Source organism: Cygnus olor, chromosome 2, assembly GCF_009769625.2.
Source record: "Cygnus olor isolate bCygOlo1 chromosome 2, bCygOlo1.pri.v2, whole genome shotgun sequence".
Taxonomy (NCBI): domain Eukaryota; kingdom Metazoa; phylum Chordata; class Aves; order Anseriformes; family Anatidae; genus Cygnus; species Cygnus olor.
This window is the reverse complement of record NC_049170.1, coordinates 111815249-111840375: the sequence shown is the minus strand read 5'-3', so window position 1 is coordinate 111840375 and position 25127 is coordinate 111815249. Positions and strand designations below refer to the sequence as shown.

Here is a 25127-nt window from a genome sequence, read left to right as displayed (position 1 = left end):
ATACAATAAAACAATCCTCACAGAATCACAATGTGATTGGAAGGGACCTTAAATATCACCTAGTTCCAGCCCCATCCCCAGTCCCTCCCATGGGAAGGGACACCTCCCACCAGACAAGGTTGCCCAAAGCCCCATCCAGCCTGGCCTTGAACACCTCCAGGGATGGGGCATCCACAGCTTCTCTGGACAGCCTGTGCCAGTGCCTCATTACCATCACAGTGAAGAATTTCTTCTTAATATCTAATCTAAACCTACCGTCTCTTAGTTTAAAGCTGTTACCCCTTGTCCTACCCCTTGTCCTTGTCCTTCACCAACCGCATGAAGTTTAACAAGAGCAAGCGCCAGGTCCTGCACCTGGGACGGGGCAACCCTGGCTATACGTACAGACTGGGCGATGAGACGCTGGAGAGCAGCCCTGCAGAGGGATCTGGGGGTTTTGGTTGATAGCAAGTTGAATATGAGCCAGCAGTGTGCCCTGGCAGCCAGGAGGGCCAACCGTATCCTGGGAAGGGATTGTCCCGCTCTACTCTGCACTGGTGTGGCCTCACCTCGAGTACTGTGTGCAGTTCTGGGCACCGCAGTACAAAAAGGACGTGAAACTGTTGGAGAGTGTCCAGAGAAGGGCTACAAAGATGGTGAAGGGACTAGAGGGGAAGACATGAGGAGAGGCTGCAGTCACTTGGCCTGTTCAGCGTGGAAAAGAGGAGGCTAAGGGGAGACCTCATCGTGGTCTACAGCTTCCTCATGAGGGGGAATGGAGGGGCAGGCGCCGATCTGTTCTCTTTAGTGACCAGTGATAGGACCCGAGGGAATGGTGTCAAGCTGAGGCAGGGGAGGTTTAGGCTGGACATCAGGAAGAGGTTCTTCACCGAGAGGGTGGTCGCACACTGGAACAGGCTCCCCAGGGAAGTAGTCACTGCACCAAGCCTGTTGGAGTTTAAGAAGCATTTGGACTGTGCTCTTAGTCATAGGTCTGAATTTTTGGGTAGACCTGTGTGGAGCCAGGAGTTGGACTCGATGATCCTTGTGGGTCCCTTCCAACTGGGGATATTCTATGATTCTACCTCTACGCTCCCTGACAAAGAGTCCCTCCCCAGCTTTCCTGTAGCTTCCCCCTTTAGGTACTGGAAGGCTACTATAAGGTCTCTCTGGAGCCTTCTCTTCTGCAGGCTGCACATCCCCAGCTTTCTCAGCCTCTCTTCACAGGAGAGGTGCCCCTTCCCTCTGATCGTTTTTGTGACCCTCCTTTGGACTCCCTCCAACAGCTCCATGTTTTTCTTGTTCTGGAGTCCCCAGAGCTGAACACAGTACTCCAGGTGGGGTCTCATGAGAGCAGAGAATCACCTCCCTTGTCCTGCTAGCTACACTTCTCTTGATGCAGCCCAGGATATGATTGCCTTTTTGGGCTGCAAGCACGCACTGCTGGCTCATACTCGATTTTTCATCTACCAATACCTCCAAGTCCTTCTGTGCAGGGCTGCTCTTAATCCACTCATCACCCAGCCTGTATTCATGTCCTGGAATTGCACCAACCCAGGAGCAGGACCTGGCACTTGGCCTTGCTGAACTTCATGAGGTTTACATGGGCCTACCTCTTGAGCCTGTCCCTGTCCCTCTGGATAGCATCTCTTCCCTCCAGTACATTGACTGCATCCCTCAGCTTGATGTTGTCTGCAAACTTGCTGAGGATGTACCCAACTCCACTTCCCATGTCACAGACAAAGATGTTGAATAATACAAGATGTTAAATAATTATTCACAAAGCTTCAAAATTAGTATTGAGGTGGCTAAATTCCCTTTGGCAGATGTGGGAACGTTTTCTGACCCCACAGTGTTGACCTGAAGAACCAAGGAGGACATTGATTTTTTTCTTTTCTATGAATATACAGTTTAAAAAAAACAAAACCGTTAGTAAAGCAAAAACAGATATTATCTGTTTCCAAGAAACTGCTAGTCTTGGCCAATAGCAGTAATAAGTTCCTATTTTTCTTCTAATGAGTTTGTAACTTCATGGGTCAGTGAACTGTTTACACATTCATGCATAATCTCTGTAGGTCTCAACAGAAAACTGCTGCGGCTCTCCCCGTTCTCACAGTATTTGACAAAATATTTGGAGCAAGCCACTGAACTTGCTTTTGAGTAATATAAAAATGGCTATAGTGGGGACTAGATATTTAAAAATCGTTCTCTAGATGTCTATCAACATGCTATTATAAACCTAGGTGTCGTTGAGATTTAAACATATTTATTGCAAATGTGTCTGCTCCTGCATTCAGTGTGCTGCACCTCCTTCTAGAGGTGCTAGCTGTTTTTTGGCTGCTCCAAGTGGGGACTCCTAACTCCATTCAGATGGGAGCTTCGGCGTCAAGGACAATTAGGATGTGGATATGTGCTATACCTTGTGTTCTGCACAAGGTGCAAAATAAATTCAAGCGGGTATTTTAAAACTGTCACCGCTGAACCTCATAATCTTTACTGGTGTGACATCAGCTTGAAGCACCTGTGTTATAACGTGGTTTCAACAGATCCTAAAGGCTGGGACCGCTAAAGGAACGCTTAGTTTCATTGCAACAAATACACTGACTCAGAGAAGGGTGTGCTTGACTTCTGAGGAATTGCTGCACATCACAAAACTTGACAGATGAACTCAAATACTGTTAAAGACTTGCTACCTGCTCTTTGGGTTATTGTAGTGCCCTTCTGGTTCTAGACATAGCCCCTGCCATAACTGGCCATAGCACAATGTGAGGTGGCATTGCTATGCAAGCCATGCTGCTTATCTAGGAGATGACTCCATGAAAATATTATCTCCTCCCCCTTTTATTGATCAGTATCCTTGTAGCTCCCCATCTATTTTTTCAAAACTCAATCTCCAGCTGCATTGTCGCAAGCTTTTGCGTCCTGTATAAGTACCATGCTAGAAGGAAAAAACCTACGTTTCTCACATGAACTTATATTAAACCAGTTCAATGTCCTTTGTATTTGAATTCTGGCTCCTGGCAACTCTTGAGTCTCTTAAATCTAAACAAAGGTTAAAGAGATGGTTGCTAGTCAGTCTACCAGTGTCTTGCTGCGTAGCTTGCCACCTCAGCTTTCCAAGCCATGCTGAACAAGAAACTTGATCCACTCATGTGTCGCTTATACCAGTACTGGGTAAAGGATGCAAAAGAAAACTTATATTCCCTCAGTGCTACTTGTTCTTTCCTCACACTGGCTTTCTGTAGAATATGAATGTTATGTCTGTATTAGTTAGACAAAACAAAATAATTAAAAGAATCCTGTAGAATCTATAATGCCCCCCTAAAGCTACTAATCCTTTGATGCTTTCAGAAATACCTTCTCCTCTCCTACAAAAAGTCGATGTAGTCTCTGAAGTATCCCAGGAAACTTGTGAGGCCCTGGCTGACTGCCTCAACCTATTCACAAAGCAGGAAGGGGTACGTATTGTGCTGTGGGGTTTTATAAAGGGTCTGAATGGCTTAGTATGTCTTGCTAGCTCCCCGGCTTACCTGCTTTAAACAAAACAAAATAACAAACAAAACACCAACGCATCCTTAGGATTTCATGTTGTTGACAGGTTGTCGTTTCACATGCTGAATGTCTAATGAAAGCTTGCTCTTCTAAAGACTAGCTAAGTTCCTCTAAAAATGGATATCTTAGTCTCTCTTCTGAATGCTCAATAGTCTGATCTGGCTTGCAAATTACTGCTTATAATGTTGAAATTGAATGCTTGAACTCAATGAAGCAGTTGCTTTGCTTATTCAAAGGTTAAAATATTTAATTTTTTTCTTTTTTATGCTGGCTAGCTGAAGTGTTGAACAGTACTGCTTCTGAATTTGTTTTTTCAGACCATGTGCTTAGTGGGTGTATGAGTGATATCTGTTGAACTTGTGGCTTTTCCAGTGACAAATATCTTGTATGGTGTTAAGCATAATGCAACTGCTTCAGTTTGGGAATATATGGCAAACTCATTACATCCTGGGGTGGAAGACCTAGTATTTCCCCCCCGCCCCCTTCATCTCCCAGAGGACACCCTAGTGCCATAGAATAAATTTGTCTTCCTGTATTGTGGTAACAGTAGTGCTTCCCTTTGGCTCTTGTCATCAGCAAGCTATGTATCAAAATGAGGTTGCGTTGTTGCTGTTAGTCTTCTAGTTATTTAACAGTGAGCTGCAAACACTGGCTCCATTGTCTAGGTTTGATTTAATTTTTTTTCATTCCTTTCCAAGCCTTTTTGTCTCCAGTCACAAGTCTTCTAGACTTACTTGAGTCAAGCTCTAGCAGAGCATTGCTTTTTTACATTTTTTTTTTCCTTTAAGAAAATCTAATAGTGAAGTTGGCAGTTCCATTTGTGGATGAGGGGGAAATTGTTACAGCAGTGGGTGTATAGTGTTGGTTAGTATTCCTTAATTGTGTTGGCATCTTGCTCCGAGCAAGACTAAAATAGGTTTCCAGAGTAGAGTATGGCAAAACATATGGTGAAACTGTAACTTCACCTTACTTGAACTTCAGCAGTCTTAGTAGGCGTTAAAGGCCTTATTTCAATCTGGTAGCACATGGATTTGGGCACAGAGGGATAGGCAGAGGTGTGAACTTGAATTTCCACCACAGCTAGTGAAACCAGTCAGTCATGACAGGGGGAGATGTGATCCTGGAGAGTTTTGTCTCAAAATGGAATCCAGGGTTGTAGAGACACCATAATCTCATAAAGGAAAGGAACTACAGCAGCAATTTCTCCCTAAAACTTGAGCTTCTTGAAAAAGTATGTCCCTAGTGTTGCTGTTCTTAAACCCACAGCATTTTTTGAAAGACAGAGTACTGCTGTTTACCATTCAGCGTTGATGTCTAGGCTGTAGTTCAGCTGGCATTGCAGAAGCAATATATTGGGTTCTGCATTAGCAAGTGACCCCCACAGAAATCCTTTAATATTCCTTCAAGTATATGGAACAGTAAAGTAGGACTGCTGAAATATGAAACTCTAATATAAGAACACTTGTCTAAACAATACTTAAGAACAAAAATACCTTCATTTGTTTTTCTTCTTACCATGATCTTGGTGATGAAATAAGGCTCAGGTGTTGTAACTGGGAATGACTCTGGATGCTCTGCTCTAGCAAGAAGTCACTGCTGTGAACTTAAAACTGCCCAGCTAGCTTTGGGAAGGGTAACTAACTACAACAGCCGTTTAAAAGCTTATTTCGTGCCTGCCCTGCTGTTTCCAGGCTTCTTCTACTGCCTGGTGGGCTGTTTCCTTGCAGCTTGTCTCAGGGCAGCTCCCTGAGCACGCTTCCTCTGCCGGAGAGGAATTGCAAGCTCCACGCTGCCTTCTGCCCGTGTAGCGAATATCCCATGAAACCTGGTTCTGCCTACAACAAGCACGTTTGCACCCTTTTATCTTGCCTCTTTAAGGAGAATTCTTTGAGTTAAATTGTCAGCATAGCAGGCGCTGCTGCCCGGCTGCTAACTTAGGCAGCACAACCCCATTTTGCCTCTTGGAGCCGAGTTTTCTTTCAGATTCCCCCTCTCTAGGGTAAGCTGTAGCACAAGGAAACCGCTCGCAGAGCACCAAAAGAAGGAAAGGGGCGACGCTTGGCCCCCTTCCCCTTGCGGCTGTGGTGCAGCAGGCGCTGCCTGCTTCCTCCTCCTCCTCCTCAGCGTGACCTCACCGCTCCGTGACGCCACAGGAGGGACCATGACGGTGCCGATGATGACGAAGGGGGGGTGTGTGCGCTCCCAGCACGACCCCCGGGGCGGGCCCGGAGCCCCGGCAGCTCCCAGCCCCATGCCCGCTGGCGGCGGGGCCTTCCCCGCCCCGGGAGCCGCGCTCCCGCCCTGCCCGCGGCCCCCCCGGGGGTTCGGCCACCGGCACCGGCAGGGCCCGGCAGGCCGCCTCCGGCCCCCCTCGGTCCCCGTGGGTCCCCCTCGGTGCCCGCGGGTCCCCTCCTCGCCGCCCCCCTCTCGCCTCTCGCCGCCCCCCGTGGCTCGCAGGGAGGCGCCGGCCCCGCCGGGGAGCGCCCGCGGCGCGCTGCGAGCTGAAGGACGGGGCTCCAGAGGAGCGGCTCGGCGGTACGTAGCGCCTGCCCGAGGGGGTTTTACCCCCTCCTGACAATGGGGTGAGCACCCCCGGGTCGGGAGGAGGCGAGGGTTGGGCTCGGCACCCCGCTGGAAGGTGCGAGGGGGGGCGGCAGGTCGGTTGCTCGCTGCAAGCCGGGGCTTTGCCGGGTTTCTCGGAAGGGTTTCTGCAGTGACTTTGGCACAAGGTTAGGAAGTGGTGTTTCGGAGCAGGACTTCCCTTGGACTATTTCTGGCAGGTAGCAGGATCTGCCTTCGGGAAGCAGCCTGATTCTCGTACTGCTGTAGTCCGTGGCGATTTTATATAACTGAAGTTTAACTGAAGGTTGTGATTTCCTTCCTTGCACAGTTATTTTTGCTAGAGTAACGGGGTAAGGTTAAAATCTGTCCCTGCTATTTGAGCTCCATGCACTGAAGCCATACGAACCTGAGAGGTATGGTTTATCCTGTTTTTTTTCAGAAAAGGAATCAGCTTCTTTTCTTTTTTAAGCTTGCTTCTTAATTAACCGACGTTAGATAGTGTACTGATAAGTACCTCGACTCTCTTAAGTTTCACTTTTACTGTCAAAGCCTATATTTAACATTAATGCTGGATCTTGCAGTACCAATTTAGAACAAATAGCGGTCGGCTTCATTTGCAGTCTGTTGGTGGCTTAGATCTTCTTCCTTTGTTTGTAGGTGGTTTTTTTTATAGCTTTTTTTTTTTCAAAAGGGACTTTGTTTACAGGCTGATGAAAACCGTTTGCCACTGATATATGGGATTCAGAAAATGAAAGTTCTTGTTTTCTTCATCTCTTGGGTTAAATGAGCTGTATACTTGGACAGAGTTTTTTGTAACGTATTAAGCTTGTCATTTCTGCAGGGACTTTAAGGTCAGCAAGCTGTAGGTCATAGTCCTTGGATTTGGTTACCTTTACCATGGCGTAATATGTTATCTTCTGTATGTATAACTGTTGTACTGCAAATAAAAAAAAAAAAAGAAGTTCATGCAGTTCAACTAGTAAATATTAATCTTAGTTTAGAAGTTCAGTGTACTGCCTTGGTTTGTTTCATATTTCTTGAATATTGTGAAAGCATAATGGAGCATCCAAGGATTAGGTATGTTCATGCATGCTTCGGTGAATGAATGTGTGCCTGCTCTTTGGGATACAAATTGTCTTTAAGTGTCTGTTACGTGGTCTGGAAGACATGCATGAGCATGGCTGTTGTAACATAGACCAGCTTATTGGATTGTGAATGAAGAAGGTGCTTGTAAGCTGTGGCCAGGTGACTTCGTAACGAGACTTCTCATTATCAGTTCCCTCATGTGGGTGAAGGTGAGGGAGCAGCAATGATGCTGAGCAGCTGAGGGAGAATGGTTGATATGGGCACCCTGAACAAGTCCATATAGAAAAAGCCCTGGAGGCGATCAGTGATCCTGTCCTGCCTGCCGCCTGGCCAAATACTCAGCTGCATTAACCTCTGTCAGGTCCTAGGAGCCCTCCAAGTGGGGGAGGGAGAGGTGAAGAGGGTTGAGGGAGTGAAACTAGGGAAGCAAAAAAAAGGAATTAAACTTCATGATTTTGGTGTTAGGGCTGGGGACAGAATTGTGTCTTGGCTGACTGTTGTGCTAGACTTAACCATGGCAGTCCTTAGTCCCTCAAGTCATGACACCGATGCCTTTTTCTCTGCTCTTTCTTGTGCTCAGGTACAGATGGCAGTCCTGGTTTTTTTGTTGTTGTTACTGTCAGTCACTGGAGCACAATAGATTCTGTTATCCATTCAGTTCAGAGCCTCTTGTTGAAGGTAGTGGAAACCAAGGTGAGAGAGACATTGGTGTGTCAAGGCCTGTAGGCAACACTACAAACAGATGAAATGCTGCTCAGCTTGTAAACTTGGTGAAAAGAAGGGTTTCCAGACTGATAATTGCACTGGACAAGGTAAGAAGTGTCTGGTAGTGAGAGACTTGAGGTGTTGAGTAAATCTTTATTGGCTGTAGGAGTCTGACTTGACCCTATCCTCTCTCCCTCCAAATAAGTAGAAATGTACTAGGAATACCTAGTTGTGTTAATTAGTTTAAATAAGCCTGAAGCTTGTTCAGAAGTAACAAGTTAATTGGAAGGTTCTCTGTGCTAAAACAAATGCTGAGATAAAGGCTGTATTTGTCCCTTAACCAGGAGAGCACGGGATGTAACGTGCTGTGGAATGGCGTGTAGGCATGGAATACGAGAGAACAAAGCTGCTGACAGAAGTCATTTGGCAGATTGTTTCTCTTCTTACTTGTCATGTCAACGGTTGTAGTCATGCCTTGATGATTCTTGCTGTGCTAATTTTTTGGTGCTTTACATACATATGTGTCTTTTGCCTGTGCTAAAGCTCTAAAGATGAGATATTCAAAGCAATTCAATAGTGAAATGTTTGCAGATGGCACAATGTTTTTCCACTGGAAGCATTTTCTTTACTTACTGCAGCTTTGCAGATAGAAAGCAACCTAAAGGTCTGTGAAGATAGCATCCCTGTCAGCATTATGCAAAGGAAGCAATTAAGCAAGTCCAAAGTATCCATGAGATAGGGGGATTCAAAACATAACTTTTTTGCCGGGACTTTCCTAGAGCAGCCAAGACTCATAGGTCACCAGAGTGGGCACGGAAGCTGAACAGCAGCCCAGATGGAGGCTTGGTAAAATAACAAATACCGGGACTCCATTCAGGGAGAAGATAAGTAAATATGATTCCTTTTCTTTTCTGAAAGAGTATTATGTATATTGATAGAGTGCTTCAATTTCAAAGCAGACGATAAGATCTTTGGTCAAATGCTTATATGAAAGGCTGTTGGGCATCAGACAGTCCTGGCTGACAGAAGGCTGCCTGGGTATTACTATAGGACAAAAGATGAATGCTGCTGGTATTTGGTGCAGCAGGGTCCCAAAGGTTTTTTCCTTAAGCATGTATGTTTCAAAAGTTAATCCTTTTCTTTGTAGGTAATGATGTGTTTGAATATAATCTGTTGGCAAATCTAAACAATTTCTAGTGGCAGGAAAACCCTTTGTGACTTGTTCTCTTACTGGTCTGTGTGCAAGCTAGTCACACAACTTGTCTGAAGGCATTCTCCACTCAGCACCATATTGCCCAACTCAAAGCACACTGTTAACCTGTTCTTGCACTTTCTAGAGTGGATTAATATTTTTCTCAAAGCTTGGCTTGTAGACTTTTTGTTGTTGTTGTCATCGTTCTCAGCAGTTGTTAAGCAGCCTTGTGTAAACTAACGTGGAATCAGTTCATGGGCCTCTGGGGAAACACAGTGTAAAAGCATATTAGCTTGAAATTAAACCCGTCCTCTCTGTGCTTCTGCAGCTCCAAGTCTGAGGTTTACTTCTGAGTCTTGAATACAAATTGTTTGTGGATTTTTTTAACGTATACACAGGGAGAAAGGGGGCTTAGCTGAGCCTGCAAAGAGGAAAGATGAAGCAGCAATCAAGTTTAATGGAACAGTATTTAATATAGTAAGTTTTTAAAATAGAAATCATCCAGTTCTATTTTCTATGAACGTATTTGAAAATGGTGCTCTTGTCTGTGTACAAGCTGACAGAGAAGCAAAAAGAAATGTGCAGAATGGAAACTGTATTTGGGTGTTTTTGCTCCTTATTGCAGTAAGGATGGTGGTTGTTTTCCTCTCCACCATGCTTGGAAAACAAACTGGAACAAGGAGGGTGCACATTTTTATCCTTCTACTGTCATTGTGATTTCATAATGGCATGTAAAGCTGATCAGCTTGTTTTTAGTTTTCTGGCTTAATGTGTATCTGATGTGTGTTGGAAGAACAGAGATGAGAAGCAGAGCTCTAAAACTTGCTAGGTCCCAGATCTAGTATTGTCAGCTAAGGACTGGTAAAGTTTCAGGAAAAAAAATGAAGCAGTAAAAAAACAACACAGGATTTACGGTTGAATCTATGATACTTTGATGACTGGGGTTTTGCCCACAAGTGTGTAAGATACTTGACTGCAGTGGCAGTCTGTCTGTGTGGTCTGTTCTTGTCTCTCAGTTGCATAAAACATTAGGATGCTGAACCGGGTGACTGCAGTCACACACGCTTACTAATTCTCTGGAGATATCTTCTCCATCTTGACCTTTCTTTCTCGGAACTTAGGGTTTTAATAATGCCTTTTTCCTTGTAAAGCTGATAAAAGCTAGTTTCATGAAATAATTTTGAAAAGTATATATTTCTCCACATCTGAAAAATAAATTTCACTTACCCTGGTTAGTACTGGATATTAACACATGCTCTTGAGGGAGACCTGATATTTAACTTTTTATTACCTGTATGTTTTATGTGAGGTTGTTTTAAAAATATTGTTTTGAAGCCTTAAATTATTTCTGCTGCTTAATGTCGCTTAACTGTTGTGAAATCCTCTTAGTTTGCCATGTGTTGGGATTTTTTGGTATGTTTTATTTGGCCTCCTTAAATGTCATTGATTTAAGGGTTAAAGATCTCTTGCCTGATGGCCTAGCAGGCTGTCAGTGTGCACTTGTGTGGCCTTTCCTTGAATAAGGGAGGGTGAGTCTAAATTTACTTTTCATGTTCTTTGCTGTGCTTTCAGTTGTGTAGTAGTTTGCTTCTGGCTTCATGAAATGCCGGGGTCTTCAGGTGTGAAGAGTAAAACGGATGTTTTCCCATTTAGGCAGTATTAGTGGTGTGTGCATGGGTGTCACTTTTTGTAGTTAATTTCACCTGTCTGCAACCTTGTCTTGTCAACCAAACTATCCTTGTCACTTGTTTATTCAGTGATTCCTCAGAGCTGATAGCATTTTTACAATAGAGGAAAGCCATTGTGGAATTTGACCTCTTCTCTGATATTTTTAATCTCTCAAACTAAACATGTACTTGCTGGCCTCTTGGTCTCTCCCAGACTGCCAGTGACTTTGAAAACATTTTTGGTTTTAATATTAGTATTCAGAGCTGTGTTATCCCTGCTTGCTGTGCTGCCCAGTGAAGAAGTGCATTTGTGTAATGCTGACTGCTGAGTCATTGAGGTTATCTCTAGAATTGGCAAATGGACTATATTTGGAAAGTGTTTATGGACTGAAAATAAATCACTGGTATTATACTTTTCTTTGAAGGTACATGCAAGGCCTGGGCATTAATGAATGTTAGTAACCTGTTTCTCCAAAGAGTGCTTGTTCTGTTCTTAATATCATCGCTTTTTAAATGCATCGATAATAGACTTAAAAAAATAATGTGTGCCATGGTATGCACAAATCGGAAACGCAGGCCTGTGCTCACACAAGGACAGATGATAAGCACCCACAAAGCAAATGATACTTCATTTATAGTAAAGAGCTGAGCTGAATGTTGCTGCAAAGGAGTGGTAAGACACATGGCCCCTGATGAATAAAGCATATCCATTTGGTATGAATATCCTGAAGAGTCCAGTGCAAGAGATGTCTAGCTTTGATGTAGTGATAGCCCTCATCTGGATCTCTGTTGTCTTTATAGAATGCATTTGGGAGTGACACCTGTGCTGTGTTCGCTTGGTTTGCATAGCTTTATGTTAAGCCACTTGTAAGGTAAATGTGGACTCAGTCAGTGGTATTTTAAACAGGAGTGCTTTCTCTCGTCTTGTACTCATCGCTGCTACATTATTAATGTTAAAACTCAGATATCAATGCAATAACTGTTAGATCCATAGATATACTACAAGACTTTATGAAAATGCCTTTAAAGCATGCCTATTTGCAGGAAGTCCACAGCGTGCATCATAATGTAGGAGTAGTCCTTAGCTTATAACTGGAAGCAGGCTATATGCTTGTTCATCTGCTTCAGAGAGGTTTGTGCTGCCACAGCTATGCTGCTTCTATAACATAAGCTTGTTTGGATATGTTGTTTGACTCTTGAATAGAAATACACCTTCCCATTAAGCTTGAAATTTAGTGTTGTTTGTTAGGTCTCTCTCTCTCTCTCTCTCTCTCTCTCTCTCTCTCTCTCTCTCTCTCTCTCTCTCTCTCCCATGAGCTATGGTGGCAGAAATGTTAGAGAGAACAAAACTGCTTTCACCTTCTGGAAAGCAGAAGTGCATCCGCAGGAACGTGGAGAACTTCAACTGACAGACAATGGCACAAAGTCATACATACAATACAATTTCATCATTTTGATGGAGAACGTGTCAAGACAATGGTATAGCTCCTTTGGGTAATGTGCTAATCCATATATGTCAGTAGTTTATACCTTACTGGCAGTGCCAACAAGACTATTAATTGTGGAAGTGTTCTGTGCTACGCATGCAGATTGGATTGTCTGCTGTTCCAGTGTAACACCTTGCTGTAAGGTCAGACAAATCAAATAGAGGAGAAAATGAGCTGGCTGAGCCTTTAGCACAGCTTGAAACTTTAGGCAGTTGCAATACCTATGGATAGTAGAAATCTAGCTTTATCTGTTCTGTTTCTTCACCACCTCTAAAGCCACTCTTAGTGCTCAGGGATAAATTCTGCTCTCACAGAGTCACAGAATGGTTGAGGTTGGAAGGGACCTCTGTAGGTCATCTGGACAAGATGCCCTTGTTCAAGCAGGACCACCTAGAACTGGTTCCCCAAGGCCATATCCAGGTAACTTTTGAGCATCTCCAACAATGAAGACTCTACAACGTCTCTGGGCAACCTGCGCTGGTGCTTAGTCACTCTGCTTGGTGAAAAAGTGCTTCCTGATGTTCAGAGGGAACCTCCCATGTTTCAGTCTGTGCCCGTTGCCTCTTGTCCTGTCACTGGGCACCACTGAAAAGAGCCTGGCTCTGTCTTCTTTGTATCCTTCCTTCAGGCACCTATAGACATTGATGAGATCCCCCTGAGCCTTTTCTTCTGCGAGCTCTCTCTAGCAGTCCCAGCTCTCTCTAACTCTCCTCATAGGAGAGGTGCTCCAGTCCTTTGATCCTTTCGGTGGCCCTACGTGGAACTCTCTCCAGTGTGTCCATGCCTCTGTTTTACTGGGGAGCCCAGAACTGGATCCCGCACTCCAGGGGTGGCCTCACCAATTTGGCGTAGAGGGGAAGGATCTCCTCTCTCCATCTGCTGGCAGTGCTCTGCCTAATGCAGCCCAGAATACCATTGGCCTTCTTGTCTGCAAGGGCACACTGCTGGCTCATGTTCAGCTTGGTGTCCACCAGGACCCCCAGGTCCTTTTCTGCAAAGCTGCTTTTCAGCTGGGTGGCTGCCAGCATATATTGGTGCATAACTCTCAGTTATACACTGCTTCCAGAGGCTGACTGCTTCACTGGAAAGAGGAGGCAAAACCAGAGGCAACTAGTTGGATATAAAAGTCATCTTGATGCTGCTATCTTTGCTGAAACATCCACATAGTACTTAAGAGGTAGCGTAGTATAGTTATTGGAGACAACTTGAAGGAACCATGTGTCATAAATCAGCTGATAACATACAGTCCGTGTTTTTTAACTCTTGTCTTTGCTCCCACATACAATTTTAAGAATCTTAAAAGCAACCTGTCGCTCTAAGCTATCAGATCCTATTTCATTTTGGGAGGGGGGTGGTGGTGGTGGCGTTCCTTAAGTTTATACTTTCATCAAATCTACCTTCTAGTTTCCTTCTAGGAGTCAGTGGTTTTTATTGGAGAAGTTCATAAAAGAGCTTACCAGAAGTTTAAGCTGAGACTACTTCTTCCTCTGAAGTGCAGGAGCCACTGGATTGCATATTGGGAATTAATAAATGATTTATCATTAAAAAGTTTGCTAGATGAGCTAGCTGTCCATGGAAGCATATGTAACTCAGAAGCAAGCTTGTTTTATTTCCTTAATTCTTTGTTACGTGTTGTACAAGACAGACCTGAGTAGCAATGAATAGCACACTGAATTCTTGCAACAGGAAAAAGTGCTAAAATCCCCCAGATAAAGATAAAACTGACCGAAATTATTCATAATGAGAAAAGATCTGTCCCACCAAGTGTGAACATTTGTTTGGATTATCTAGCTGTTCGGCATGGCAAGGGTGGTGTGTTGGGTAGTGTCTCTTTGTAACGTAACAGTAGGTGTCATATTTTAGGATAACTGTAGTGGTTTTAGACTCTAGCAATGTTTCCTAGCAGAAATGTGAACTGGGAGAAGGTATTTCGTACTCTCAGAATGCAAATGTCTTTTTGCTAATGTGATAGAAGGGTGTGAACTTCGGATTCCTGTAGCCCAGAAGCGCAGTTGTGTCTGCCCTAAATGCAGGATGAACTTCAGTATGACGTGCTCAAATTCCAGGAAGTGCCTTATCAGCCTACCCAGGGCCTAGCGTGTGTCTGCCTGCTGTTGCCTGCTTCAGGGTAAGGTCAAAACAGCGCCCGAGAGGAAAACCTTCCCTAGAAAGAGACAAACTTCTTAACGCTGTAAGTCCTTCACAAATGTCAACTAAAAATGAGATTTCTGTGTTTGTGTCTCTCTACGAAGTCTGAGACTTTCATATTGGAAAGCTGAGAAGCGTCTGTTCTCAAAGATAGGAAGTGAGAATGCTTTCCAAAGTGGATTTTGTTTAGAGGTCGCAACTCTAGCACTGTGTTGTGAAGCTCACTGTTGACTTCTGGCCTAGGTAGGACTTCAGATTATTTTATTTTAAACTAGTCTGGTTAGCGTCCATACTTGTTTAAGCATTCCTATTCTGAAGTAAGAACTAGCTAATAAAGCGCGTGAGTTTTTCATAATCGTGAAATAACTGTACAGCATGCATGGTTTTTGGAATTGCTTTTAAAACAAAGTTACTTATTCTTTATAATTAATTAACAGGATTCTGAATATGGAGCTTGCAGAACAGACAACCAGCTCCAGAAGTGTTAATTTTTTTGATAGGAAGCTGGTCTCATTCTGAGTCAAAAATATGTCCAGTTGTGTAGTAGCACTAGAAAGCCAGTAAAAGCCAACACAAACATAGGAAAAATGTGACAGTTACTTCAAAAGGGAAAACATTAATACGTGGGTTCGCTGCGATCCAGCTGGGAAGAAGTGTGGGGGAAGGGAGGGTATACAAACAGGTTGATCAAAGTAGTCAGCGGTGTATACTGAAAAATACTTAAGGGAAGTAGCTAGATCAAAACTGCCTTAAGACCCGTTTTCAAAACAGTCCTTGAGAATAAAAAAGGAAATGTTTCCTGTGTGCGTTCTTAAGAACACTTACATCTTAGTCTCACAAACAGAGACCAGACTAACAATCTTCAAAGATGTCCAGAGCCTCTCAAAAGGAAAAGACCAAAAAAGTCCCTGGCAGATCTGAAAGCATGCAGCAATATACCGTTCTACTGCTGTTGGCAATAGATCTGGTTGAACAAGGCACTTAGTTGGGTAAGGTTACTTGTGGCATATGCCTCTGAGGAAACAGATGCTTAATCTCTCTGGGGCAGCAGAGTATCTTGGGGTGTGGGGGTTTTTTGTTTTTGTAATCTTGCAGCTCTGCAACTTGAAATGAACTTCCCAAACATGTACATCACCGCTGATGTCACTCAGCCCTAACTTATTTTGGCTTAAGCTATTGGCAAATATGAATAGCAGCCATATTTAATTTCAGCTTGACTCAGAATAGAAACAATACTTAACAGAAAAAAAACAGAATCAGAAGGCTTTTTGTCTGAACTCCTGATATTTGACTAATCATCATTATAATAATACTGGAACACAAATAGGAACCAAATGTGCTCTGGAAGCTGGCAACTTCTGCAGCTCTCAAACCTAACTAGATTCCTTATGAGACTTATCAGCGTGCATTGAATGATCTAAATAAAATGCAGCTGGGAAAAAAAAAAAACTTTTAGAGAAGGAGACTTGGAATTGCCAAAAAGTTTCATGTTAGAAACAAAACAGAAGAACTTCTGATAGAAAAGCTTAAGCCAAAGCTTTTAAGCCAAAGCCGTGCTTCGAATTTGTAATCAGAAATGAAGTCTTTGCAGTTAGTGTCTGCACTCCTGGATGGGGTCCTGGCTCAGAGCTGCAACATTCTCCGCTGGTAGAACTGGGGTGCTTCATTGGCCTCTGAACAGATGAACTTTGTTATAGCCAAATGTGGAAATTGGAGATGGGAAGCAAGGCAGCAAGCTCCACATTGAAGAGGAAGTGTCAGTGTCCTAGGAGGGAAAGGTGGGAGACAAAAGGTATTTCTCTCTAGCATGTGAATGGTTCAGAAACTGTTAATTTAGGTGGTCTTAAATTAGGGATTTTCATAATGCATTTGTATCCTGGAAGAAGATCAGAATCTCCAGCTCTTCTCTTGAGTAACAGTTCTCTTGATACTTCAGTGTCTATGGGTGTTGACATGGCCTGGCAGAGGTAAGTCCTGCTAAAGTCTGTGTTTCTGGATAACAGCTTGGGTCTTGGTTCTAACAGTGGTTTTGCAGTTTTATGATTGTATCTTGTCCTTCATTAGCAGAATTTTATTAATTAATCAAGTATAGGGAGCTATTGTAACTCTGCACTCAGAAGATTGAAATGTAGCCTTTCCAAATTAGCACCACTGTACTCCTCGTCTTGAACTTTGAGGTGAACGCTGGTAGTTGACTAACAACGAATCCTTTTGTTCATCTGGGGAATGATTGAGGCAGAGTCTTGTGACTTGAATCACAAAGCCTTTGGTTTCTTCTATGGGCTTTGAGTTGGGATGTAAGTGAATAGATGACGAGGACTAGGAATTTATACATATGGGATTTGCTTGTGTGTTTGGGGGTCTTTCAGCCTTTGACCAGGAAAGAACTTTAATGGTGATGTTGCCTGTATATGACTCTGAAAGAGAGCAAAATGTTATGGTAGCATCTGGGGTTTTTTCTTTTGAAGTTGATGACCTCAATAAGATGCTGTAGCTGTAGACTCAGCTGGCCAGACTTCTGTGGTGAAGGCTAGTGATGTCTTGTGATACAGTAAGTAACCCTTTACCAATCATCAGAGAGTTCAGTATCTCTTTGATTAACCCTTCAAGTCTCGTTTTGCATTTCAGTAATTGCACTAGCAGTAGTTCAAGTCACTGGCAAGTGCTACCTGACTTTTCTATATTTAGCTAGAGATCTGATGGATCTCTAAAAGCCAGGTAAATGGTAAGCTTATAGCACAGAGAGAGAACCTAAGCAAAAAGCAATGGTTGAAGTAAAGCATGACGTTTTTATTCAGTTCTCTGCACCCTGGGGTGAGCAAAGGCTATGACCAAGTTTACAAGAGCTACTTTACTCCAGGAGATGGGGGGTTAGGATATGACATCTTAACATATGTTAAGGTAGCGTATGTTTGTCACAAGTTCCCTGTGGCTGATGGTGACTGGGAGTAGTGAGTCAGCAGGGGTACTCTGTGGAAGGGCCTGTGTGTAAACAGATAGGAACTCAGAAGGTTTTGTAGAAAATGTTTACGTGTTTTAGGGCCGTAGGAATCTAGTGATGTATTCATGAAACTGTTTGGATCTGTTAAAGGAAAAAAACAACAAAGTGTTCCCAATGTGAGCTGTCACATTTGCAGTTTTATGATGTGTCATAAGAGTATTCATAATGCACTTGAGCCTTTTCTCTGGTAACTCAAATACTGTACTTGGGCATGTTTACATTATCGTTGTTTTTTTGGGGGGTGGGGGCAGGGGGGTGGGAATTAGTGAGAGAGGGTAGGAGAAAAGCAGTACTATGCATTTTTGTATAGTATACTACTAATTTGTGCTTAATGAGGGTTAAGTCCCACAAGCAGAGGTAAAAATCAAGCTTTTTTTCTTTTTTCTTTCTGGAAAATGTCCTCTGTTAAGGCTCAAGCATGTTTTAAACTACAAGAACTCCAGATGAAAGTAACTGGTTTCAGTTTCCACTTCAGTAGCTGCTTAGGCAACAACTGAGTCCCACTGTAGGTAGCGGAAAGTCTGAAAAACACTTTTTCACAGAAACGAGTCCTGTAGAATTACAGTGCTGTAATAGCATGCTTCAAAGCTAGCTAACAAAATATATAGAACTGTTCCAGTTTTTAAATAGATATGCCTTGGGGAGGTTATTCTAAGTCTTTAGATTTCTTCCTTGATGAAATGAAAAAACAGGTTTTCTCCAAGATGCAGAGGCAGACCTGACTCTTGAAATCATGTATTCTCACTCCACATCAGATGTAACGTAATAACAGCTTTACTCAGGACTAGTTTAAACTGGTCATCACAAAGAACTGGCTTATGCATGGAGGCGCTAGCAATAGGGACAGTATTGTACTAACAGCAAAACTGCAATTGTGAGCTTGTCTGTTAGAATAGACAAACAGTGTACATACCACAAACTGCATTGAGGTGGTAGTTTGCTCTGTCAGCGTCAGGTTTTTGTAGGGGGGGTTCATTTGGTATGAAGATCACAGAACAAGGGAAAGAATCCTCATTTTTAATTCCCAGCACTTCTTGTGAATAGTTTTCTATAGTCTAACGAGTTTCAAGGCACAGCTTTGTCCACTAGCTTAGGTCTTTCAGGATACCGCGTGTGTTGTGTTGGAGTAGCTGATTTTGGAAACTAACAGTTGCATATAAATAGGTGTAGCATGAAACAGATTGCAGGTTTGCTTGGCATTTACTTTGTTACAGAAAGTAGGACTGCATTTTTGAATGTCAAGAGGTGTCTACTGAAAGCTAACGGTTCTGCTGCAGCAGCATTTTTCAAATTGTTTGCTTAAATGTTAAATTTTCAGCCAGATATTAGACTAGCCTTTAGCTTGCTACTGAAAACTTGAATCCTTGTGTGCCTGTGCTTCATGATAGATGTCCCATACGTGGTGACGTTTTGGGGAGGATGGAGTTTCTGGGGCAAATGGACAAAGCCATTCATTCTGAAGACAAAGCTCCACTTCTGAGCCACCAGAGACATCAGTAAGACAGTGTCATAGGCGGCTTTCCTGCAGTCAGCTTATGGCAGAGCAGAAGTGGTACGCAGTGTACTGACACTCGGCAGTCTGGCTTCGGATCCCCTGGTGGTTGCTATGTGAAAGAGGTGGTTCTTCCTTCCTACACAACTCGAAAGTCTGCATATTTTGGACATTCTTATTCCTAGCACTGAAGTTGGGTGGTTTTTTGAATGTAAAATTTAACTAAATCATCCTGTGGTGTTGTGAAGTCTGCGTTTTCTCTCTTTCAGTCCAGGAGAACCTAGAGCTAAGGTATGCTGTGTTTTAATTTACTGTTTTAATGGTAAAGGCAGGTAGCCCTACATACTGTGAGAATTGTTCTGTGCTTTGCTTGCTGTCTGTTGTCTTTAGAGGGTTTACTTGCAGCTGCAATAGCATGTTGCTGAGATAATCATTTATTATCTGGGCGTACAGTGGTGTGACCCTTTCCTACTGTACAAAAGTGCCACTGTTGTTGGGCCTCAATTTAAATTAAAAGCATCTAGCACCACACAAAGCAAGTATTTTGTGTATTGTACTGAGATGTCTTCAGGATGGACAGAGAAGCCTTGGTTACAGGCTACACAGATATACTTCAAGACTTCAGCCTTTAAAAAAAGGGAAGAAAAGTAGTGGTCACAGGCACGTTTCTGGTCTCCCACCTACCTCATGTTAGCTGAAGATATGGAAAGGAATGGGACTGGTGTTTGTGACACACAGATAAGCTATTTGATATTTTGGAATAGGCACGTGACCATTCTGCCAGAAACATGCAGTGAAAGAGTTGATTTAAAGTCATGCTCTTGGGCTTAGCAAGATTTCTAGTAGCATGGAAAGGCAATAGAAGTATTTGCAAACAGCCTGTTGCTTTCCTGTAAAAATAATAATAGAGGCCTGATTGCTACAATAACTAGATTCTACTACTAAAATCCACAATTCAGCACTTACAGCCTGAAGAACTTGACTGTCTACAGGGTGGACTCTCCTTCAGCTAAACCAGAAGTGAAACCAGTTACCAGAACTTGGGTATCAGATCTCTCCAGTTGGAGATGTATTTAAAAAATAATAACAATAAATTGCAGTGCTGACCTAGATACTGAAATCTTGTCTCGGTGGTTCTGTGTCAGTGTATCAGGCTATAGTTGTGTTTGTAGCTGCAAGGTTAATGATTGAGTGTGTGTTTATTTCTGTGAGACAAAGCTAGAAGTTTTCCATCAGCAATTGCAAATATGATGCTTCACTATAAAATTTCCTTTAGAGATGAAAACAAAGCTGATGTCAACTGTCATTGTCTAACAGGGCAAGCACAAGCCCAACCTTCTTGATCAACTGCACTTGCTGTTGTACAAAATAGCTCCCGACAAGGGTAGGGTACGGAGCCTGACCAGTTGAACACTGAGAATTCGGCTGGCCTCATGCTGGTCCCACTGGAGCGCTCTGTGCTGCTGTCCCTACGAAGCTCTGAGAGCTTACAGTGCTGGCATTGGCGTTGCCGGGGATCAGCAGCAGGGATCAGAAACATGACAGCCATTCCATAGCTGGAGGATGAGGAGCTGAACCCAGTGTGATGCGAACTGCCATCTGTCTCTCTCTCAGCTCAGGCAAAACTACAAAAGGTACAAAAACCATGGCTGTATCACAAGCTGTGCCTTACACAGGCTGTCATTAGCATGTCTCTTCTGATATTTTTCTGGATATGCTTGAACTGAATTTCCAGGGCTGCGTATACACTGACACCTGCAGCAGTTTGTGGTAATATTTACTACCTTATTTTTATTTAAATATTTTTATCACTGTGTGTAAAATGCAGTGAAGTACTTGCTAATGCAACTTCACAAAATCAGATGATATTCCACAAAAAAACTTTGCTCTGAATCCAGTTTAATATACTGAAATGCAAATTCTTCTGAAAGTTCTCCACTTTACAGATAAATGCTAAAGATTTTGTGTTAATAAGCATTTTAAGAACTACTCTGGATGTTCCTTCTGTAACCTTGCAGTTGTTTGTGTGTTGGGACACTGAGGAAAGTCAGGATAGGGAATTAAAAACTGGGGTGGGAAAGGGGATAAAGCTGAAGTATCACCTCCAAAAATGGTGGTAGAGTAGCCAGCAGGAAGATGGAAGCATTCATCTCAGAACTTTAGTATTAGCCAAGTCTTGTGAATCAAAAAAACAGGGTATGGGGAAAAACATGCATAAGAACAAACTACTACTTACGCTTTGGGAAAACATATAGCTCAGTTAGTTATGGTTTTAAATAAACATATGCTTTGAAAATACCACAGATCTGCTTGCATCTTTCTTCTTAAGCTTAGAAGCATGGATTGTGTAGTTTTGGAAAAAAAAAATAAAAATCCTAACTTCATGGTCAAATTACCGCAGGAAGATTTAAAGACATACAGCTGATCAATAATAGGCAAGATGACAAAATGGTGGTATCACTTAAAGCTGTTTTATGTTTATAAAAATAAGTAATAATATGTGTATTTTAAACGATTATTTCTCCGGTGATACCTGCATTTTTAAGTAGATTACATGAAGGCTGTGCTAGTTCTGTCTCTGAAAGCGTTGTTTTTCTACAAGTGAAATTAGTCAAATAATGGTAGTAAGACCACTTTTTTTTCCTCACTTCTCACATTAACACTGTTGAACTGATTTGGTGCTTAAGGGCATCACTTTCAAACCACTACCTTCAGAGCTGTGAGAGTAAACTCTTACTGTGCACACCCCTAAACTGCAAGCAACAAATTTCATGTTTTCTTTTTCCCTAGCTTCTGGCTAATGTTGTATTGCTTATGCAACAGATGGAAAGGCTTTTTCATTACCTACTAGTAGCGTATAACTGCTATACTAGTAAGCATTTGGCAGCTAGGAAGTCTGGAAGTACACAGAAAAGTGAACCTTTCTATAAAGCTGGCTAATTATTTTCCAAAAAGGTAATTTGTTTTCAGTATACCTTCTGAAATCCCGAATAGTTCTCTATTACAACAGGACAGAGGAAACTTAAAATAAAGGACTTTTTTTTTTTTTTTGGTCTTAAGCTTATATCTGTTGGTTGCTTTAGTCACACTACCATGCTTATTGTGGAAGCAAAAAAAGGGTTGTCTGGGTTTTGTTAGATATACTTTGATTTTCTTTCCATTTCTTTCCAGTAATGTTGAAATTAAAGTTTTAAATAAATAATCAAATTACTCAAATCGTCTATCAAAACAAAACATTTAAGGATGAGAGCATCTAACTCTTACACCTAAAAAAAAATATATGTAAATGCCATTTCAGTAACTGGTTTCCTTCTGTTGCTGTTCAATGATAATGAAAAGCACCACTTTATATCAGTGCTTCACGCTATCTCTCTCAGGAGAGGGAAATATTAATGCTGTTTCTGTAAATGGGCAGTTCCTTAACTGTTTGATAGCATACAGATGTAGCCCCTGCAGAACCTGCTTACTAAATGTAACCCCTGCAGCAGCACATCTGACTTCTATGAAACACTGCAGTAAATGTTTTCACTGGAACCTCCACAGTGAACTTTAAATGAAGGTGACAATAACTAGTCCAGATTTTTTTTTCCATTTCGTTCAAGGTAAAACTATTAGGTAGTAGGTGACTTACTGATTTTATTGCTTTCAATTAGCAACCCAATTTTATACTCTTTAATTATCATTTAATTGGACTACCCCTCTACACTCAGAGCCTGGCAGCAAAACCAGCTGATCTACTCTTTGGCACAACTGAGGGGGTGAACATCTCTTCCATAAGTCTTTCTCCAGAGGATACATTACTGCCAAAATAGAAACTCTTCTTTGGAAGTGGCAAATCTGCTCTGGTATTTCCTTTCTAGCCCATGAATTCTCACCTCCTCATTTGTGCCCAACTCTGAATACACTGTTTGAGTGGTGGTTACAAATGAGGGGGCTGAAGCCTCCAAAGCGGAGCTTTTGTAATTAAAAAGTAACCAGATAGGGACATACAAATGATTCTTAAATTAGATTCAAAAAGGTAATGTTGGTATATGTGCAAGTTGCTTAGGAACATGTGTAAGTTGTCCCTGTAATTGTTCCAAGAGTGTCACGTCTGTGCATGTTGGTGGTGGAGGGGGAGTTAGAGTTGCAACCTGACCTTGAGAGTAAGTTGGAGTACGAGGCAATGGCTGGGGATGCTTGGAAGTTTTTTTAAACAGGTACAAGAAGGGAGAGAGGAAGAGAAAGGAAGAGAGCAAGTGGTTTGGAGATGAGAGGAAGAGTGGCCCTAAAACTACTAGAGAGCATCCAAAGGAGGGCTACGAAGATGGTGAAGGGTCTGGAGGGGAAGACATACGAGGAGCAGCTGAGGTCCCTTGGTTTGCTCAGCCCAGAGCAGAGCAGGCTGAGGGGAGGCCTCATGGCGGCCTGCAGCTCCCTCACGAGGGGAGCAGAGGGGCAGGTGCTGAGCTCTGCTCTCTGGGGACAGCGACAGGACCCGAGGGAATGGCACGGAGCTGGGACAGGGGAGGGTCAGGCTGGGTGTTAGGGAAAGGTTCTGCACCCAGAGGGTGGTCGGGCACTGGGACAGGCTCCCCAGGGTCATGGCATCGAGCTGCTGGAGTTCAAGGAGCGTTTGGACACTGCTCTCAGGCACATGGTCTGATTTTTGGGTGGTCCTGTGTGGAGCCAGGAGTTGGACCCAATGATCCTTGTGGGTCCCTTCCAACTCAGGATATTCTATGAGCTCTCCTCCTTCCCCTGAGAGGAGGAGGAGGAGGAGACAGGAAGCACCAGCAGGGGAAAAAAAAAAAAAAAAAAAAAGAGGAGGAAATAGGAAGGACATGTTGCTCTCCTGTTACTAGTCCTGGACTCAATATGCAGATATTCTCCTCTCTGATGGTGATTACATGTGTGGGCTTAAAAAAACAACAAACCTTTCACCATCTGGTGGCTGGTCTTCTTTCCTCGTCAGCTTCTGGCTCCTCTGTAAACTGTTTTGGGGGGGAGGGGGGGGAGGGTGGAGAGCTGTTTATATGGAAGTTAAATCAGTTAGTAGAGGAGTCTCTGCTTTAACCTCCTTCTCCAATCCTCAGGGTTAAACATTTTCGGCTCACAGTTCAGTTGCAGTTATTTGTAGCTGGCATTGCCATTTGCTTTGTAATTCAATTCAGATGATTCTTCTTGGCCCAAATTAGAGCAGACTAGTACAAGGAGTTTGGTGCATGTGGAAACTGATCACTGTAACTCCATATTTAAGGTTGTCTGAGTTGTAAACGTTTCCCCTGAGTTTTAAAGTACAATTATCTGGTTTGAATTTGCTTGTGGATTTTTGATTTATAATATCAGATCTTACCTGACAAGATTTCTCATTTACTGAGAAACGATGAGTAACAGCCATATCGTGGTCGCAGACATGCTGTAATATTCTCATTAATCAGTGTGGCCTCAGTTCCAGCTGTTTGCCTTCGAACCAGTTATTTATTTGAGTCTATTTTCTGAATAGCTTTCAGCTACGCATTCTTTGGAGAGATGAGATTTTATTCATACATGTATCTACTTATAGGTGAGGAATTTGAAACTGGAGCATGAGCAGGAGAAAAACAAGATCTTGTCAGAAGCATTAGAGACGCTAGCTACTGAACACCATGAACTAGAGCAGTCTCTGGTTAAGGGATCTCCTCCTCTCAGCATCATCAGTGAAGAGCAGTTCTATGATGCTGTTTCAGGTAAGTAATTATGTCCAGAATGCAAGTGTGTAGCCAGCATGGTGATCGCATTGAAGGGATGGGGGGAACTGTCTCACTTTAAGTGAAATCTTTGTCTTTCTAACGTGGAACTGTTTTTGAGGAGAATGCTTCATGTGCTTTATGAGTGGGCCTCTAAAATCTTGCCCAATTTCACCTGTAGAATTGTATCATTTCATCTGAGTGTGACAGAAAGCTACAAAACTTAGGACAGTCATAAAAGGTCTGACTGCTTGGGTGTCTACGCCCTTTTTTAAAATAGCAAAACTTAAGACTCCTATTTTGGGAGATGTAACTGTATCTGGAAGCCTTATGACTTGCATTCTTCATGGTGGTGCTTGTTTTTTCTTAAGATGTGTGTAAAAAACACTGGTTTTGATGGATAATGAATTTAAGAAAGGCTTGTTTTATTTCACTTTTGTATACCTTAGGTGTCACAGGTGGAAGAAAAGGATGAAACAAAATATTTTGTGTATTCCTGAAATATCTTTTCTGGCCACTGTCTGCTCTTCAGTTTAGAATCTTTCATA

General features: G+C 42.7%; 1 protein-coding gene across 18 annotated transcripts in view; it reads left to right on the top strand.

The window, feature by feature from the left end:
* Positions 1–25127, top strand: part of OSBPL1A (oxysterol binding protein like 1A) — a 78085-nt gene that overhangs the window by 24727 nt on the left and 28231 nt on the right. For 6 of the 18 annotated variants that reach the window (XM_040547870.1, XM_040547868.1, XM_040547869.1 and 3 more), the window contains 2 exons: positions 3331–3437; positions 24417–24579. In XM_040547870.1, the coding sequence (XP_040403804.1) occupies positions 3331–3437; positions 24417–24579 (270 nt within the window). Of the gene's footprint in view, positions 1–3330; positions 3438–5511; positions 5531–5859; positions 6067–6378; positions 6398–6487; positions 6507–7319; positions 7339–7770; positions 7992–14301; positions 14422–14602; positions 14622–18845; positions 19163–23733; positions 23753–24128; positions 24148–24416; positions 24580–25127 lie in introns of those variants that run through there. The other 12 variants (XM_040547881.1, XM_040547877.1, XM_040547880.1 and 9 more) reach the window with 12 other exon arrangements.